The 16,870-nt window shown below is 42.7% G+C and overlaps 1 protein-coding gene across 1 annotated transcript in view; it reads right to left on the minus strand.

Moving 5' to 3' along the window:
- The window catches only part of LOC140276608 (carboxyl-terminal PDZ ligand of neuronal nitric oxide synthase protein), a 51,448-nt gene extending 35,829 nt beyond the window's left edge, over positions 1-15,619 (minus strand). Inside the window, exons 1-2 of the mRNA XM_072371376.1 lie at positions 15,042-15,619; positions 13,423-13,494 (exon numbers count right to left, since the gene is read on the minus strand). Coding sequence (XP_072227477.1) covers positions 13,423-13,494; positions 15,042-15,146 — 177 coding nt within the window. The 5' untranslated portion in view covers positions 15,147-15,619. The remainder of the gene's footprint in view (positions 1-13,422; positions 13,495-15,041) is intronic.
- Positions 15,620-16,870: the final 1,251 nt, after the last annotated feature.

The raw sequence follows: 16,870 nt of genomic DNA on the forward strand, positions 1-16,870 counted from the left end.
TGTCAGATCATAGGTCCTAAAGTCCCTTTAGCTGTCGGAATATGGATGCAAGCATCACCTAACTACATTCGTATTGTATGAACACTGTTTTATACGAGTGGGGTCAACATGAAGTCCCAAAATAGTGGTCATAATTTTGAGGTATTGAAAGGAGAAACATTCAAAGACTGCTCTCACACAGATTATAAGGAAGAGTATTTGAGTCTTTCATTAACTGATTGATGACTGGAGATGAATCAGCAATTATTCAGACATTTGCCTAATTATTTGAAGACATTGTGATGACATAAACGACAGTATCTTACACCCAACCAATCAAGAAAATAATCATGACATTTATCAGTAATGAACCGAATAATCAGCCATTTACCACTACACTGCAATGCCCAGATGATTTGGATAAGCAGCCAGGAAATAAACTACACCTATCAAGGATTACCCATTCGATACCGGTGCTTAGAGCGAGATTAATGACCTAGAATCTGTAAAGAGTAGCTTGTGTTTATCATTAACCCGGACATATTGGTGCATGTATCTGCAGCGTGACATGGCACTATCACAAGCGGAAAATTAGAACAGATAGCACACCGGGGAGGCTACAGGTGGTGTGAAGAACGATCAAAAGGGACAACAGACAGATGCAACAATAAATAAGTAGGTGATAAACTATTCAATACAAAGTCGGATTTGAGGTCAGCGCCTCACCACATGTTACCTCTGTTTTAGGAGGGCGTGAATTGGGGTCGCCATCTGTGCCTTACGTCCAAACGCGTTCCAAAAGCCCCTTACAAGAGGCTTTGAGAGGAGTGTGAGAGCGTTCATAAAGCTTACACATGAGTACCTTAATCTGTGTCTGAGAGGTTTATGCACACTAAACACAAACTGCAACATGTCAGGTAGAATAAAATGTGTCATGACAGTGCTGACTGACTGATTTCAGCACTTCCGGCCTGCCTGCTTCCTTCCACCTGACAAGGTTCATGTGTATTAACACCTATGTGGTGCAAATTGTGTTACTGTTTATATATTATCTTAATAATAACCACAAAGCGAAATGGCAGTGTGTCAAGAGTTTGGATCTGTTCTGCGATCATTTATTTAAATCAAACAGGTCGTTTTCATTGACTGGCCCTTTGAAGCCCTGATTTCCCATCAGAAACACTCTGCAGCAAATTAAGAACATTCAGATGGATCAAAAAGCAGTGACTGCCGCTGGTGCAGAATCAGAGGACTTCCTGGAGATGAGCATTGCTGGGGATGTAGTGTGATAACCAGCATCATCACTGCACTGCCTTTCTGTTATTTCCCTGAGGCGATATAAAGAGTCTACAGCCCTGTGAAATCAGCTGAATTTAAATGTCAGTTTGCAAACATGCTCACAATGACTCTTAAAACTCATATCAATCTCATGGAGGCCCAGGAGAAAACTATGAAGTATTTATCCACTGGAGGCCATTAAAGTTTGTGCAATATTTCATGGCAATACATGTTACATCTGTTGAGATATTTTAGACTAAAGTGGTAGACCAACCAAATGTTACCTCCAGAGGTCCATGATGCTAGTGTGCCTATAAATGTAGTCAGCAGCCAGCATGAGAGTCTGCTGTGGGAATACCACTCATGGACGGATGCTTCAACGTTTGGCTGCCCAAAGGTGTCAGAGGTTTGGTGATGTCCCATTTATCTGTGACTTAACGTGTTAGCGAGCCAAAATAACCACTGAAAAGTCAAGACACCCTCCTGCACTTCTCAAACGTTACTAAAGTGGGCAATGGCAGGCAAGTGACAAGCAAGATATTCCACTGAAATCCAGCTGGGATCAAATCATTCAAAGGAAGTGGCAGAAAAACATGAAAAAGTAGAGATCTTTGGAAACAGATTTTGCTCCACATAAAATGCAAATGCCTCCAGTGCATATGATTATGGGCTCATGAGCTGTCCCCTGCCTCATTATCCACTCAGTTTATCTGCCCCGATGGGTTGATGTGAGTAGAGATAACAATGAATGCAGCTAATAAGCTTCTAAAACTTTCACTGTAAAGCAGTTTGTTGCACCATCTTCATTTATATTTCCCCAATCAAATCAAATAGCAGCTCAGATTTGAGCTCGTCTGTTGAAAACTTAATGTGATCAAATGACAGATAAAGGCTGAGACATGAAACAAATGTTAAAATGAGTGGCAAACACATTAGCCCTGTCATTTGGACAACAGTTAACAATTTGTCGAGGTGTGTCGGTGTGAATGGCAGCACTGAAACAGTCTTCAGGATGAGCAATTTGCTTTCATCATTTATCCAGCTAGAGTATGACAGGAGGTTAATGGTGTCCTCAGCTAATTACAGCAAGAAAAATCTCACTGGCTCTCATTTCCGTGAAATTAACTAGAAATCAGTCTAACAGTTTTAGTGAAAACAGAAACATTTAAAGTGCAGATGCTCCGATTCCAATAGATTAATATTTAGACTTGCATATGAATGGTAACGCATCCATTAATAAGCCATAATTCGTAACTCCTGGCAACTGTTTAAAACATTTGAAACATAGGAATTGGAATTGACGAGATTCAACTGATAGCAATGCTATTATCAGTTCATCTAGTCATTATTGTACTGATTTCCAAATAATTCTAATGCTTGTGTAAAAAGATACGTGTTTGTATGTGTGAGTATCTAACTGCTGGTGAATTTACGACCCCAAGTCCCAAAAAAAGTTGGGACACTGTGCAAAATGTAAATAAAAACAGAAAGCAATGATTTGCAGTTCTCATAAACCAACATTTCATTCGCAGCAGAACATTTCAGAACAGAGACGTTTCACTATTTCAGGAAAAATCCTAACTGCCTTAATTCGATGGCAGCAACACGCCGTAAAACCGGTTTGCAGATGTTATACGCGCCAGCATTTATTGATGGAACTAATCACATTCGAGGAAAATTATTTTGACAGATGGCGCAATTTCAAAGTGTTTTTTTTTTCAACTGGAACAAACCAGAGAACACACACTATCAACACTGTTTGAGGCGTCAGCCAAATGAAGAGGGTGTTTTCACGCGATTTAAACTCCAGTGAAAAGTCCTTTTTCTCTGCTGATTGTTAGAGAGCAGCGAGATAAAAACCTGTAGAACCAAGTGTGCAGTTAGTATGAACTATTAAAAACAGCTGTGTTAACCTGATGCTGATGCCACCGCACTTATGACAGATGAATGCATTTAATAACATTAATACTGCACTCATTCTTTCCTGTTATCATGCAATATTAAATTTGTAAAACTTATTCATGAGTGCCGACAGTTTGAGTCTGAGGTAACGTTCTTTATCATTTTTGATCCAAATTTTGCACAAAGCGTCATGGATGGCAAGTGGACGGCTAAAAACAATAACAGAGCTTTGTGCATGTTACATCACGTTTGTTTCTACTCAAACACCGTTTAGTAAATGCCAAACACCAACTAACTGCTTTGTGCACATTGTTAGACAGAGGGCCAAGTTTACTGGAGTATTTTAGACTTATTTTTATCTAAATGGAGAAAATAACTATGCGAAAACAAAAAAAATCGACCCAGGTCTGAGTGAAAGTTTGCTAACACGAGCCGACCATTTACTCAGCCCAATATCAGCCGTGCTTTTTGCTGTACTTTTATGGAAAACATGATATTTCCAGGTTAGGGGTATTAAGTCATCCCTCCTTGTCACCAAAAAGCTGTTCCAGCTACAACAGTCCTGTTTAGGTTAATGGAGATTTTGACATCAGGATGTCAGCAACGATTTAACATCAACCTGAAGTCAGAGCTTTTAAAGCCTCCTGCATGTTTAACGATACACAAACCTGTAAAAGGACAGAAAGAGCAGACAGAGAAAGGAGCGATAATTAAAGGCAGATGAAGGTCACAAAACAAAAAAAACAGAAAGTGGGGAAATGAAATTATACGAATGCAGAACAACACCTTCGGGCTTTCTATTTCGTACGCCGAAGATGAGAGAAGTGAGATGAATACGCATCCCAGCACACACACCCACACGACTCTAAATCACGTTTAGAAGTGGGGCAGCCTATCCCGCCAACTCAAAAGCCTGGAGCACTTTCCTCAATCATTATCCAACAAACGATACCATAAAACAGTGGGCATAGCTCATCTGCCTAATCACGCTGAGCGTGTTCCCAGGCACACGACCAAATCACCTGACACCATGTTTTTCTCATGTAAAATATGAAGAAAACCCATCTGGTAAAATGTGAAATTGGATTTTTTTAAGTGTACCACTGGACAGAAATGTTTGCAGATGGGAAAATTAATGTTTGTGTGAAATCTTAAGGGAATCCTCCAAAGCAGAAATGTCACATGCCATCAGGGCACGAACGGGTTGGATCATTTGAAATGGCTTGTGGGTTCCCAATCAGATGCGATAAACCTGCAAATGAAATGAAAGTAAATGGGCCGGCAGCAGGATGCTGGGGGATGTAAAGTGTGAAGTGTGACGGCTTCATACTACTTTAAATACCACTCAAATTTCAGGCCTCTAATTTAAAGCTAACAAAACACTTTATGACTCATTTATTGGGACAACAGGTGCCTGCAGGTGCTCAAACACACAAACAGTATGCATCCAATAAAGTTCCCTGTATGTTGAATGGCTGTGTTTGTGTTCGAGATAAGCTACAGTTGACTTTGCAGCAGTACGGTACGCGGGTTTGCTCATATGGCAGTCTGCTCACAGGTTTTTCACTGAATGTAGCTATCAGTTTGGGGTTGCTGACATATGGAAAGGCCTTGTAAAAGCAACCTGATGAGTGTTCGACATCTGATCTTTATCTTTTCTTCTCATTTTAGGCAATACATCATTTTTTGATGTATTTTCCTTCATGAAAGTAAACACCGGATACATAAATCCCCAAAGCACACAACAACCCAAACTTTGCGTGCGGGACATGACTTGAATTGTGGCAGTGAAAGACATGGCGCAGAAGATGAAAGCAGAGGCCCGTGTGTTTGTTCACACAAATGACGAGATGCTGGCGGTGGAGACGATTCATCACCTGCCTGTCCATCCATCCATCTACACAAAGACTGGCTGTCCCTTCAGTGTATCCATCTACCTTACACATCAGTACTGAATTAAAGCAGGGACAGATGGTCGATGGTGATTTAGTGTTTCAGTAACCTTCTCTTTTTGCCAGTAAGATAGAAAAAAAAAGGCCTTTTCAATCGTCTTAGTACAATCTAAAGTCTCGTGTTTTGCTAAAATAGGCAGACGGGTTTTTTTCCGTGCCCCTTTCTGGTGTTACAAAGCCTTAACAGAGCAAATCAGGCACTGGTGAATTATGAAGTTGCTCTTAATCAAGAAGAATGGGATTCTTTTTTTTTTTTTTTCTCTTAGTTTGGACAAACAAAGAAGCTGCACCTTTTCAAAGCAGAGATCCCGTCTAATCCAACAGACATATAGGTCACCTACTATAGTGCATCTGCCATTAAGCTGGCATGAATGCAAAATGAAAACAAAGCCCCCCATTATGGCCCATGCCTCCCTAAATGCAGCATATCCCACATACACACATGTGCCGTGCAACTGCCCCCCGCTGTGCTCTCATTTCACCCCTCGTTTTCTGGGACATGTAATTCAATTATATTTTAGAACTGTTGGTGTGTTGGGTCCTGACTTCAATTCAGATACGTATGGTTATGTTGTGTGGTCATCCCACTTAGGTTCTTGTAGTTTTAAAGTAATGCCTCATTTATATATTTCCCATTTAGTCATAGATATTTGTGTGATGTGATCACTAAGCTGGGAGTGTTTTGTGTCTTCATCGGCCTTCGGGGAAAGCATTTGTTACAGCTAGCTCCCAAAGTTCAACCATAAAGAATTGATGGGGAACAACAACTGGAACTAAAGCTGGGATATTTCAGGTTATACTAATGGGAATGATCTATTTCTGCTGCTTCCAAGTAGTTTGACAAATGCCACTGTGATATAAAAAAAGCTATCCTCACCAGCCGGCACAAGAAATACTTTATTTGTTCGATCTGACATGTTACTTTGCCACTTTACTTTGAAAGTAACAGTGACTTTTCTAAATTTTGATGACTGATCACGACAACAAAACTGGGCCCGCTCACTTTGGGTGCTGATGCTTCCTGCCTTTTGCTACTGACCGTCCAGAAGAGGAGAAGCAAAGAGGCGAGCGCAAGACCTCTTTTTAGTGGTGCAGCACAGCCGACCGTTCATCCAAAATTTAATACGTAGATCCGTTGTTCTAAAAAGCTGCTAAAGGATTCTGAGAAATGCCTGAATCTTCCAACAATAGCTCTAACTGAGTTGATTTGAAGCATTTTACTGTTGCGGTAAGGACGTAAATTGGGACTGTGTGCACCCTCAAAATACGCAAAAAAAAAAATAAAAACTGAACAAAAAACTACCCCAGCAATGAATATCCAGACAGCAGAACAGTAACCATCAGCAAGAGAAATGTGTATCCACATTCAGATCAAGCACCTGGAGGAGAAGGCTGCGAGTTCTGTCCTTATTTCATGACGTTCTTACATAAGCAAGATGGTTCATAATGAAGACACATGGTCTTGCAACACTGCCTATCACAGTCCACATGAATGTATGGTTAAACTGATTTGACTTTTTACAAAAGGTATGAGTGCGTTCATGCGTGGCTGTCTGTCTCTGTTACGCCTCTGATGGATTGACGGACTGACAGCCGATCCAGGAAAAGCTTCGTCTGTCACCCTGTGGCAGCCGGGATCGGTTGTCAAAATCCCCACAAATCATTTACTTATTTACTAACATGCAACTGTCTTAGCATACAAAGAGATTTTTTTTCTGCCTGCAGTTTTTAATAAAGTGTAGCGACACAAAAGCATAAAAAGCATTTCTGTTCCAATCTCTGATTGGTCCGGAGTGACTGTCTCCTCATGACATCCATCTCCACAGTCACATATCTGCTCCTGACTGAGTTGAGACAGTTCAGCGAGCTCTCAAGTCTGACACAGACTCAACTGACGCGTACTGAGAACTACCAAAACTTCCTTTTTTCCTGCACAGGCGGCCTTCTCGTGAGATCTTCTACAAAAACAAGCGAAGAAAGAAAAAACAAGAATGAAAGCTGTGGAAATCTGACTCTTGGCAGTCTGTGGTGGGAAGCTGGATCCTGACGGACATGTGAGGGAAGCTTAAAATCCCATTAGAGCTGATCAAAATTCAAAGGGAAGCATGCATAGCCTGCCCTCTGTCTAAAATCTATTCCTGTCAGCACTGAGCAGATAGCCAGAGATGGGCTAAATTGAGACAGTCTATTTTGGTGGGAGGAGAGTGAGGGGATGGAAAGAAAACAGCAGTGAGGGGGGGGGGGTTAGGAATAAGGGAGAGACGGGATGAGGGGGAGAACAGCCTTAAACTTGGTTCCTTTTGTAGAGACACAGAGGCCTCCAGTAAATAGTACATTTAGTTTCCCAAGGACATTCCAGGATATACACTTGTCCTTTTATGACGCAGTGAGCCATGGAAGACACTGAATCTTTCCGTGTGGATGAAGCAACACCGGCCTTTGTGATTCAGCCTCGTTAATCGATCGTGGAGGTTGCTGGAATGCGAGAGGTCTCACTATTACAGAGCACTGCAGTCCCCCCCCCCCAACACACACACACACACACACACAAACAAACATGTCTGTGAGCACACTTTCTAAGCCACTGGTCAAACTGAATTAAACAAATTCTTAAAAACCAGCACAGTAGGACCAGTCAGCCATAATGGGGAAACATTTAACAAAGAGCATCTCTGAAAAGATCCACAGGATACAAAATTGTGTCTTTTCACTCACTCGCTGTGGGGATGGCAGGTGTTTGAGTTTGTGAAAGACTTCACTGGACTAGCACAACTCCTCTGCTCTGTCAAATTGTGGTCTGCCCTCCCTCTCGTCTCATGATTGCTGCTGTTTTTCTTACATCGACTGAGACCAAGGAGATTAGCCGAGGGAGATGAAACCAGTATGGCTCTGCCAGCCACTACACAACCCCTCTCCACTCTAGGACTTCCTCTAGAGTCTCTGCCACTGTGATCAGTTCATTCCTCATTCCCTTTAATCGCACTCAACTCTGTGCAGTCTCTGCTCAGTCCCTCAGCTAAAGTGTTTCTTCTTTAAATTAAAGACAGGGCTTTGCTTGTGTGCAGAAAAAAAACAAAAAAAAAACGGGGAAAGTCGGGAAGTTAAGTGAATATTCATCCATAAAGCTAATTACATTTGACTTGGCAAACAAGCCGAAACGTGCACCGCAGCCCTTAAACTCTGGTGTGTTTGCATTCATGCGGCGTAAGAGGGTTCAACCAAAAAAAAGAAGTGGTTGCCACAGCTCACACAGAAGGTGGACTCACGCTTTCATGGTTTAAAAACCAGACTGCAGCTTCTGGAAGATGAAACAACACAAACTTCCTCTCAGCCGTGACAATCGGAATTCATACGGAATAAAACACCGAGGTCGACTGATACTGTTTTATTTCAGCTGAAACCAGATATTCCGAGAGCAGTGCAACTGACCGCGGAAACAATGCCAATATGATGCTATTACCGTCTTCATTTTGCATTTGATAAAATGCAAAACTAAGATACACCATTACTAGTCCCACAGCAGGGAAAACGACTGTCTCTCTTTGCTTGATTAAGTAGAGCTACTCTGCAAATCAAAAAGGCCATGCTCATCAGCAGCCACGCCGATGGAAACATTGATGTTTACACACTCTCTGGTCTATCAGCCTTGTAAAACATTAAGAAGGAGAGGCTGAGAAATAACTGATCAATGTCAGCCCATCGCTTCATTGATGCAATGCACCTTTTGGGTTCTGCTGTTGCAGTCTTACTGGGCTGCAGTGTTCCGACTTGTCCACTAGTTCACTATGCATCACATAGTGTTAGCCCATTTGCAGTGCTGCTACGAGCTTGCTCGAATTTGCTGCTTTTGCTATTTTCATAGCCGCCGAAAATGCTTTTGCAGACTTTACCCGAGAGAGGGCTAGAATCTCTTTCTGTTCGAGATGGAGAACTTGAGAAATCGTGAACAAAATGTGCACAGGAATATACGTGAAACTTAGGTTGTCCAAGTCAAACAGTAAATATATTGGGGGTAAGATGCAATGTAGCTTGATTTTTAAGTTTGTGAACCTAAACACTATAAAAAAAAACACCAACCTTCCTGAAATTACCCATTAACACACAGGGGCTGAGATACTGTAATTGGGTTTGGTTCCCTGGCCCTCACCGCACTGTTTTGCTCTATGGTTGCTTGACATTTCTGTCTTATCAACATGACAACTGAGATTTGTTTTTGTGACAGCGGTGGGTCCACCGTGAACAAGTCCAATTATATTCTGTGGGTAATGTTAATTTATCACTAGTATATTTAAGTTCATTATCTAGTTACGGCTGTATTCACCGCATGGGTAACCAGACTTGGTGCAGTTAAAAAAAAATTGCCCACAGATTTCTATCGTAAAGTTTTATGTCAGCGTTTTGGAGAGAAGCCAATCACAAAATGTTCTCAACCAAAAACAGCAAACTTGTTCTGTCCATCGCTTCAGATTTTGCTGTACTTGCTGCATTTATTCTGTACCCACTGTATATGCAGCACATACCTGAAAGTATCCACTACCCTCCATGTAGTGAACACCATAGAATCAGTGAGTGAAAAAAAGTGGACAATCCTACCACAGGTATTCAGGAGATAAAGATGGCTAAAGTAAGCTTGTTGCAGAAAGTAACCTTTAAAGAGATACTGTGTGGCTACTGACTTGTTTAGCTACCACTGCGCGACAATGTAGCTTGGCCTGCAAAATATTTCATGGAGAATTAAATACATTTCATCAAAAAAAGCCAAGGTCAATATACCCAGGGTAAATCTTTCCCAGCTGCAACCACTGCACCAAACCATCCAGATCACACCCTCACCCTGGCTAAGTAAACCCAGGCTTCCCACTCCGGCCATGAGTCTGTTAGACAAAATAAACCAATGTGTGAAACCATTTCAGCCTCATTCTCTCAGCTGCAACCTTGATGCTGTTACAAGCCTTAGAAGTAAGTCAAGAACAAACACAAAGACGTAATTTCAATTGATCAGTAGCTTTATTTGCCAAATCCCTTTCTATGAAAGCTACGCTGCAAAATGTTCAAACTACTCACTCAGACCCACTGGGTTTAATTTTTTTAAATCTTCCAGTGATTATCTTAATGTATGTCTTTAAACGTGTCATGACCTGGACGTGATAAAGAATTAAATGTCTGCAGACGTCTTGTAAAGCCCTTTGGCAAACAGCCTGAAACTGCTGTGCATGAGAAATCGGCAAAGAGTCTTTTCTACACCTGCGTCTACAACACTCAACAAAAAGTTGTCAGCAAGTAAAGAAGGTCTCACTCTAGAATGGAATGTCTGTTGTTTTGGGTTTTTTTATTACAAAAGAGCTGATAAGTTGGTGGGGGAAACTTTCATGTGTGTTGATCTCCTTTTTTGGACATAACCTACCTGAGAGCAGGTTAGGTTTATTGTGCAGTTACCATGGCAATGCACCTCAGCGAGGAGCAAAGCAACAGAGTGAAACTGTAAATGGCCCTGCTGGGGCCACATACATGGTTTTCGTGTCCGCATGCACCTACTGATTGGGACTGAGCTGATCTTTGCGTCACGAGCAGACGTAAAACTGGTCTCCGGGATATTGGGGAGGTGTACGTTTTCCTGCAAAGTATCTTTTAAAAACAAGCCTCCACTCTTAGTGGATTGAAACTCCAGGTTTGGGACTGAGTTCTGCCTTCAGTGGAGAAGTTGAAGTATCTCGGAGTCTTGTTCACTAATGGGGGAATAACAGAACAGCAGACTGACCGACGCATTGGGGAAGAATCTATAGTGACATCGACACCATGCAGGTCTGTTGTGGTTAAAAGAGAGCTGAAACGAAAGACCAAGCTCAAGCTTTATCAGTCTATCTGCGTTCCAACCTATAAGTAAGTGGATGAAAGGAGACTGCGAACACAAGTGATCAAATTTAGCTTCTTCCGAAGGGTGGCTGGACCTGAAAGGATAGGTTGAGAGGCTCAGAGTAGAGTTGCTAGTCATCCACATCAAAAAGAGCCAAATGAGATTGTTGGTTCTGACATCTGGACAAGATGCCTTCTGGATGAGGTGTTTTTGGCATGTCCTGCTGGGAGGAGGCCTCAGGGCAGACCCACGACTACATTACATCTCTCCACTGGCTTGGAAACACCTCTGCGTCTGGGGAGAGGGAGGCCTGGGGACTGTGCTCCCCCGACCTGCCCCCCGGATAAGAGGCAGAAAATGGATGGATGGAGGTGAGTAACAAGCTGATCGAATAAAGGTGCAGAAGAAAGCTGGCAGCAAATTAAACAACAGCAGAGGTGAAACTGACTGAGAGACACGGGAACAAAGGATTTAAAGAATAAAAACATTACGTAAAAACGTGAAACCAAAAACCGCAGCAGCCCTCCCTATGATGATGTTGTCTTTTTGCTTTTTATCTAACAGACATAGTAAGACAGAGAAATATGCTTAGTCAGCTCGATGAAAGGATCCGTACCACTCTCATATCTGATTATTAAATATTAAGCCGCAGACAACAGATGCCTACAAAAACAGAGGCAGAGTGAAGCAGCTGACCTGACTCTCCTCACAGACAACCAGCCAGCAGCACCTAAAAAGCTCACTAACAAACATGTCACATCTTGTTAGAACAACCGGGATAAACCTACATGAAACAAACAGTGCCCTGTTAGTTTCTCACTTGGGTCCTAAACCAGACTCAAACTGAAACACTAACAAGGTTCTCATCTAAAACCAACAGGATGCATAGCTTCAGATTCAATTTGGTGCAATCATGTGACTGCCCTTTGTGCCAAAGGTGGATGCTGCTCTGCAAAAGTTCCACAGTATACTCTGGCTTAAAAGCTCGGATTGCAAAGAGGGCAGTAAAAAAAAAAAAAAAAAAAACTGATTCAAAGACATCCACAGAACACAGCAATATCCACAAATAGGAATGTCTCGTCTCTGTCAGCGGAGATTACATCAAACGTACATGACAAATAAATAAACAAAAGCTTGTTTGCATTGGCTTGGCTCAGCTCATCAACCAGACCTGGAGACAAAAAGGGCAACGCATTAAGATTTGCAGCTTTAATGCAATAAACCATTCATCTGAAGGGAAGTTAATATTCACCTGTTTTAACATAGTAACGACATAAGCAAATACTGATACACAGGTACTACTTTGACATCAGAAAATACATTCCATTTTGTCAGAGATAATCTTTTTCCAGGGGCAACATCCCCCGCCTGCCTGGGCTTACTCCTGCTTTATCATCCGTGTCAGCCTGCGTTGCATCACCCTGGAGTTCAGGTTTAAGTTACAACCTTATTGACTTGCCAGTTTTGGATCTGCAGGAAATAAAAAGGCATCATCTAAACACTCAGTCCTTTCACAAAGGTGCAGACTTCATCTACCTCTGCAGACGCACTCTTGTGACTGGGTTCAGTCTCTCTCAAACGGCGGGGATTCCTCTACTTTTAAACGCACCCTTAACACAGCAGTCACCTACAAACCCCGTATTTTACGAAGCAGGCACCAGAATAAACATTTTTTTTAAAAAGAAGCAGTTTTAAAGACCGTGTTTTGAAGGCTAAATGCACGTTTATGGCTTTTCGGTTGCTCGAAGAAATGAATCTGCACATTTCTCCGCTCGGCCAGGGCTGGAAGCCTTATCGTGTCTGAACCCTGTAAGTCTAGTGAGTCACACTTGGATTACAGAAACACCCTGATGGTCTGAGTCATCTCTGTCATGATTTGGAGGGGGGAAAAAAGCTAATTAATTCTGCGATAACATTGTGTGAATAGAACGTTTGCAGCAAACAACTCTTCAGCGCAAAAATATAAAAGGAGGTTTGTTTAACCAACATAAATAAAGTGACAGCTAGACAGGGTGCAAAAAATGAGGAGCTACGGGCTGAATATAATCCAAGGCAGCTATAAACACACACACACTTAACTCCACACCATCCACAGCGCTCTTAGTGCTTTTTTCTTTCCTTTGACATACATTATTGCATTGCTTCCCTTCATCAGATGTTGAGATCTCTTGTCCAGTGGCCAGCGAGCGCATGACTGCACTCTCAAAACTAATTACATCCGACAGCAGCACCCTCTTTTTTTATTGTGTGTTACTGCAAAGGTGGTTTCGGTCCTCCATCATCAGGCAATCACCAAAGGAGTAGTTCCATTGGTGCTGATGTCTTCAAAGGCCATGCTTGTGTCAGTTCAGGTTTGAGATTTATCTTTCTAAAGCCGTGGTCTTTAAACTGTGCTTTAATCGTAGATTACATTCATTAGCTTTTCATCACACGTGAGATTTTTTACGTTCATCTTACCCTGATCCTCCTCATAGCTGCCACGATCTCCATCCGACTGTTGGGCCTGGGAACGTCGAGACATCCCACGTACTGTTGCAAAAGATCACAAACAGGCAACAAAGGTCAGCTACAGCAACACAGATAACGTTCCGTAATCACAGCCTGAAAGATATTCTGTATTCAATCGGCTATCTCTCCTCGTAGATTCTGTGCCTGTTAAACATTCTTCAGCTCCATTTTCATTCTTGAACTTCCCACTAGATAAACAGTAGCTCCCACAGTCTGCCCTGCGGCCCACAGAGGCAACCTGGGAGGAAACGGCATCTAAATGAGAAATCATTTAAACAGTTAACCTCTGTAAAGGAACACACTGCCAACATCCTGCCTCTAAAACACATTGTTTACCATCTTTGAGCATCAGCACCTGGAGCACATTCTTCTTCTTCTTCTTCTTCTTCTTCTCTTTACACTGCAAAACCAATACTTGTGTTGCACTGTGGCAACCTCTGTGCTTCTATGTCTGTCAGATTTGTGTAAATGTGCGGTATAGATGGCACAGCCATGCCTTGTTAGCAAGCTCCTCGTGGCTTGCATGCATTTGAATTCATGAGAGGCTCTGGGGAACATGTTGCCTTTGATGTTGCAGCTATTCTTTATTCAAGTAAATAGTCTGCGAGTGTAAAAGCAATACCGCGCCTTGGCAAAAGGTAAGGTTATGATTTGGTCTCTGTTGTTCGACTTCGCTACTTTCTTAATCTTTAATCATTCAAAATCTCACAGTGTATTTGGTGACAGAGACAATATCTTCCATAGAAAATGTCATATCATGGCTATAATATTCACTCTCTGCTGTATGTGGAAGGGTTTTATTCTGTTTTGCTTCCATGCAAGAGGGTTGTAAATCCACACCAAATGAGTGAAATAATAACACGATTGTGTCACATGATTCTGAGAGACACTGAAAAATTGAGCGGGAACTGACATGATAATAAAAAGACCTAATTAAGTACAAGCACCCATGAGGTTGAACTTTGGAGCTCCTTTTTCTGTGCTGCTTCCTGTTGTACACTAAGAGGGACAATAAGCGCACGCAGTCCAACAAAAGGCTGCTGATTTGTGTGCCTTAAGCCCATCGACAGAAATCTGTGGACTGCAGAAGGCCAAACACATTTGCTGTTTTAAGCATCTATAATGTGAGGTGAGGATATCAAGCTGTTTTTATCTGACATTTTCCCATCTCCCCTTCTACTGCTGTATTAAATATCTACAGTTCAAATTATGATGAAAAATACCATTAGCTGCACCTGCACTATAAACACTGAATACTGTGGAGCTGCATCCCTAAGAGGGTAATAATTCAAAGCCTCGGGAAAACCTGAAATTGCATCCATCAAAAGCATCTGCTTCCATAAGATTGTCACACACAGATCTGATGTAAAGTGCTGAAACTTGCACAAACAAACCACATGTCAGGAGATAAGCACTGGAAACGAAGCCATGCGTTCAAACTTTATGATGGACCCCAGCTCCTGTGTCCTGTACACCTGCCACTCCAATAACACATAAATGCAAGTCTGCAGACACTGTTTGATGAAACAGGGGGAGGGGGGAGTAAGTGGGGAATCTCTTGATTTCACCTTGGCTTGAAAACATATCCCATGCTGGTAAGCCTCCTCGTTGTGCAGCGGCACCCTCGAGTCCGCCACATCGTCCACCAGGTTGTACCTGTTCCTGGCGGGCATCCCGGGCTCCAACCGACGATCCCCACCCTAGTAAACACCGTCCTGCAACTACACGGATAACTGCCGGCGCGCTACAATCCCCGCGCGTGAGCACAACGCGGCTCCGAGAGGGACTTCCCGGTGGGAACGCGGTCCATTGTTGTCTCTTTGAGCTCCAAAACGTCCCGTCCTCAAAGGAGGACAAAACTGCGCGACTCTTTCCCCGAGATGAAATACCGGGAGACACTTGAGGTTTCTCCTTCACATGCGCCTGTCGCAAAAAGAAAAAAGGTGGAACGTGCAGAGGCTGTTTGCTTCTGAAGTCCCAGCAGCAGTCCAGTGTTGCGTCCCTCTCCGCAGGCGGTGCAGGTTATTCCCGAATTCCGTCCTGTTGGTGGCAACGCTGCAGCCGCCCGTCTGTCCGTCTATCTGTCTCCCTCTCTCCCTCCCTCCACAAAGCACAAAGCAAGTGCCTCACAGGGACGAAGTTCCCAAGCGTGATGCAACACGGAGTTGGAGGACAGCCAATAACCAAGTTAGTAACCCCCCCCCCCCCCCCCCCCCCTAACTAAACTGGAACTAAAGCTGGCTCTACTGTGAGGGCGGGTTTTGCAGGCATAAAGAAGAAAAGGGCAGTTAATTGAATGCGTCCTGTTTCAAATATCTTGGTATGTTTCGCGGTGGACCGGCGACCCCTCCAGGGTGCACGCGCCCCTCGCCCAGTAGCAGTTTGGATGGGCTCCAGCCCCACCGCGACCCCGAGCTCCATCAAGCGGGTTTAGAAGATGAATGGATGGATGTTTTTTGTTCAAAGTCTCAAAGCAGACCGGCTTTTTTTTGTATTCTTTTAATGCGGTCCTGAGCAATAAATCTTGTTTTTTAGCGTTCTCTTAGGATACTGTCCACCTTTTCAGTCATTTTCAGTGAAGTCATTGTACATGACCACTTTTAGGGATGTTTATTTTGTTAAAAAACACTGACTCCTGCAAGAATAACTCAAGGGTTGAACCAGTGTTGTGTCCACAGAAAACTTTGCAAAGGACACGTTTTGAATGGTATCATTTGGCACCTCCTTAACAGCAACTTGTTACAAAGATAGTTAATTTATTTCAGTTTATTTTGTTGCGTCAACGAAAAGATAACACAGCCATGCATGGTGTGCAGATGTCCTTAAGAAAGACGCAAAAAATCCAGTGAAAACCAGTAAAAGGATTTGATAGATGTTTCTGGACCTTCAGTTGTTCCATCTATTATTCATTAAAACCTCATCAGAAATGTTCTCCATGGAAGGGTGGCTGTCAAGAAGCCATTCTTAAGGAAGGGAAACAGGGAGAAAAGGGCTGACAATCAGTGGTTTTATGGAGTGATGATAGCCATAACCCTGGAGAATTATTCCAGAAGACTGCTACTCAAAAAACATCCAGAAATGGGCTGTCATGAAATGAAATAAAATACTTCCTGTTTTCAGAACTTTCCTTCATTATATCTTTCTGCTCTAGGCCCTGAGCCTCGGGCTAGATTTCTGATCTAATTACATAGAGTCCCACGGACCTCAAACGGTTGTGCTCATCATCACTGGAGTTTCCTCCCCAAGAGCCCAACAAGTGTCCTAGAAGATGAGAGACCAGGCATTATTACCAGCGTAAAACATTTCCTGAATGACTTTACATCAATGTCTCTGAATAGTTAAAATGAGTTTGCTGGGGAAGTTGAGGACTGAAAATGATGAATGTTTGACTCTCAAT

Source organism: Leuresthes tenuis, unplaced genomic scaffold (assembly GCF_036924035.1).
Source record: "Leuresthes tenuis unplaced genomic scaffold, fLeuTen1.0.hap1 SCAF_19, whole genome shotgun sequence".
Lineage (NCBI taxonomy): Eukaryota > Metazoa > Chordata > Actinopteri > Atheriniformes > Atherinopsidae > Leuresthes > Leuresthes tenuis.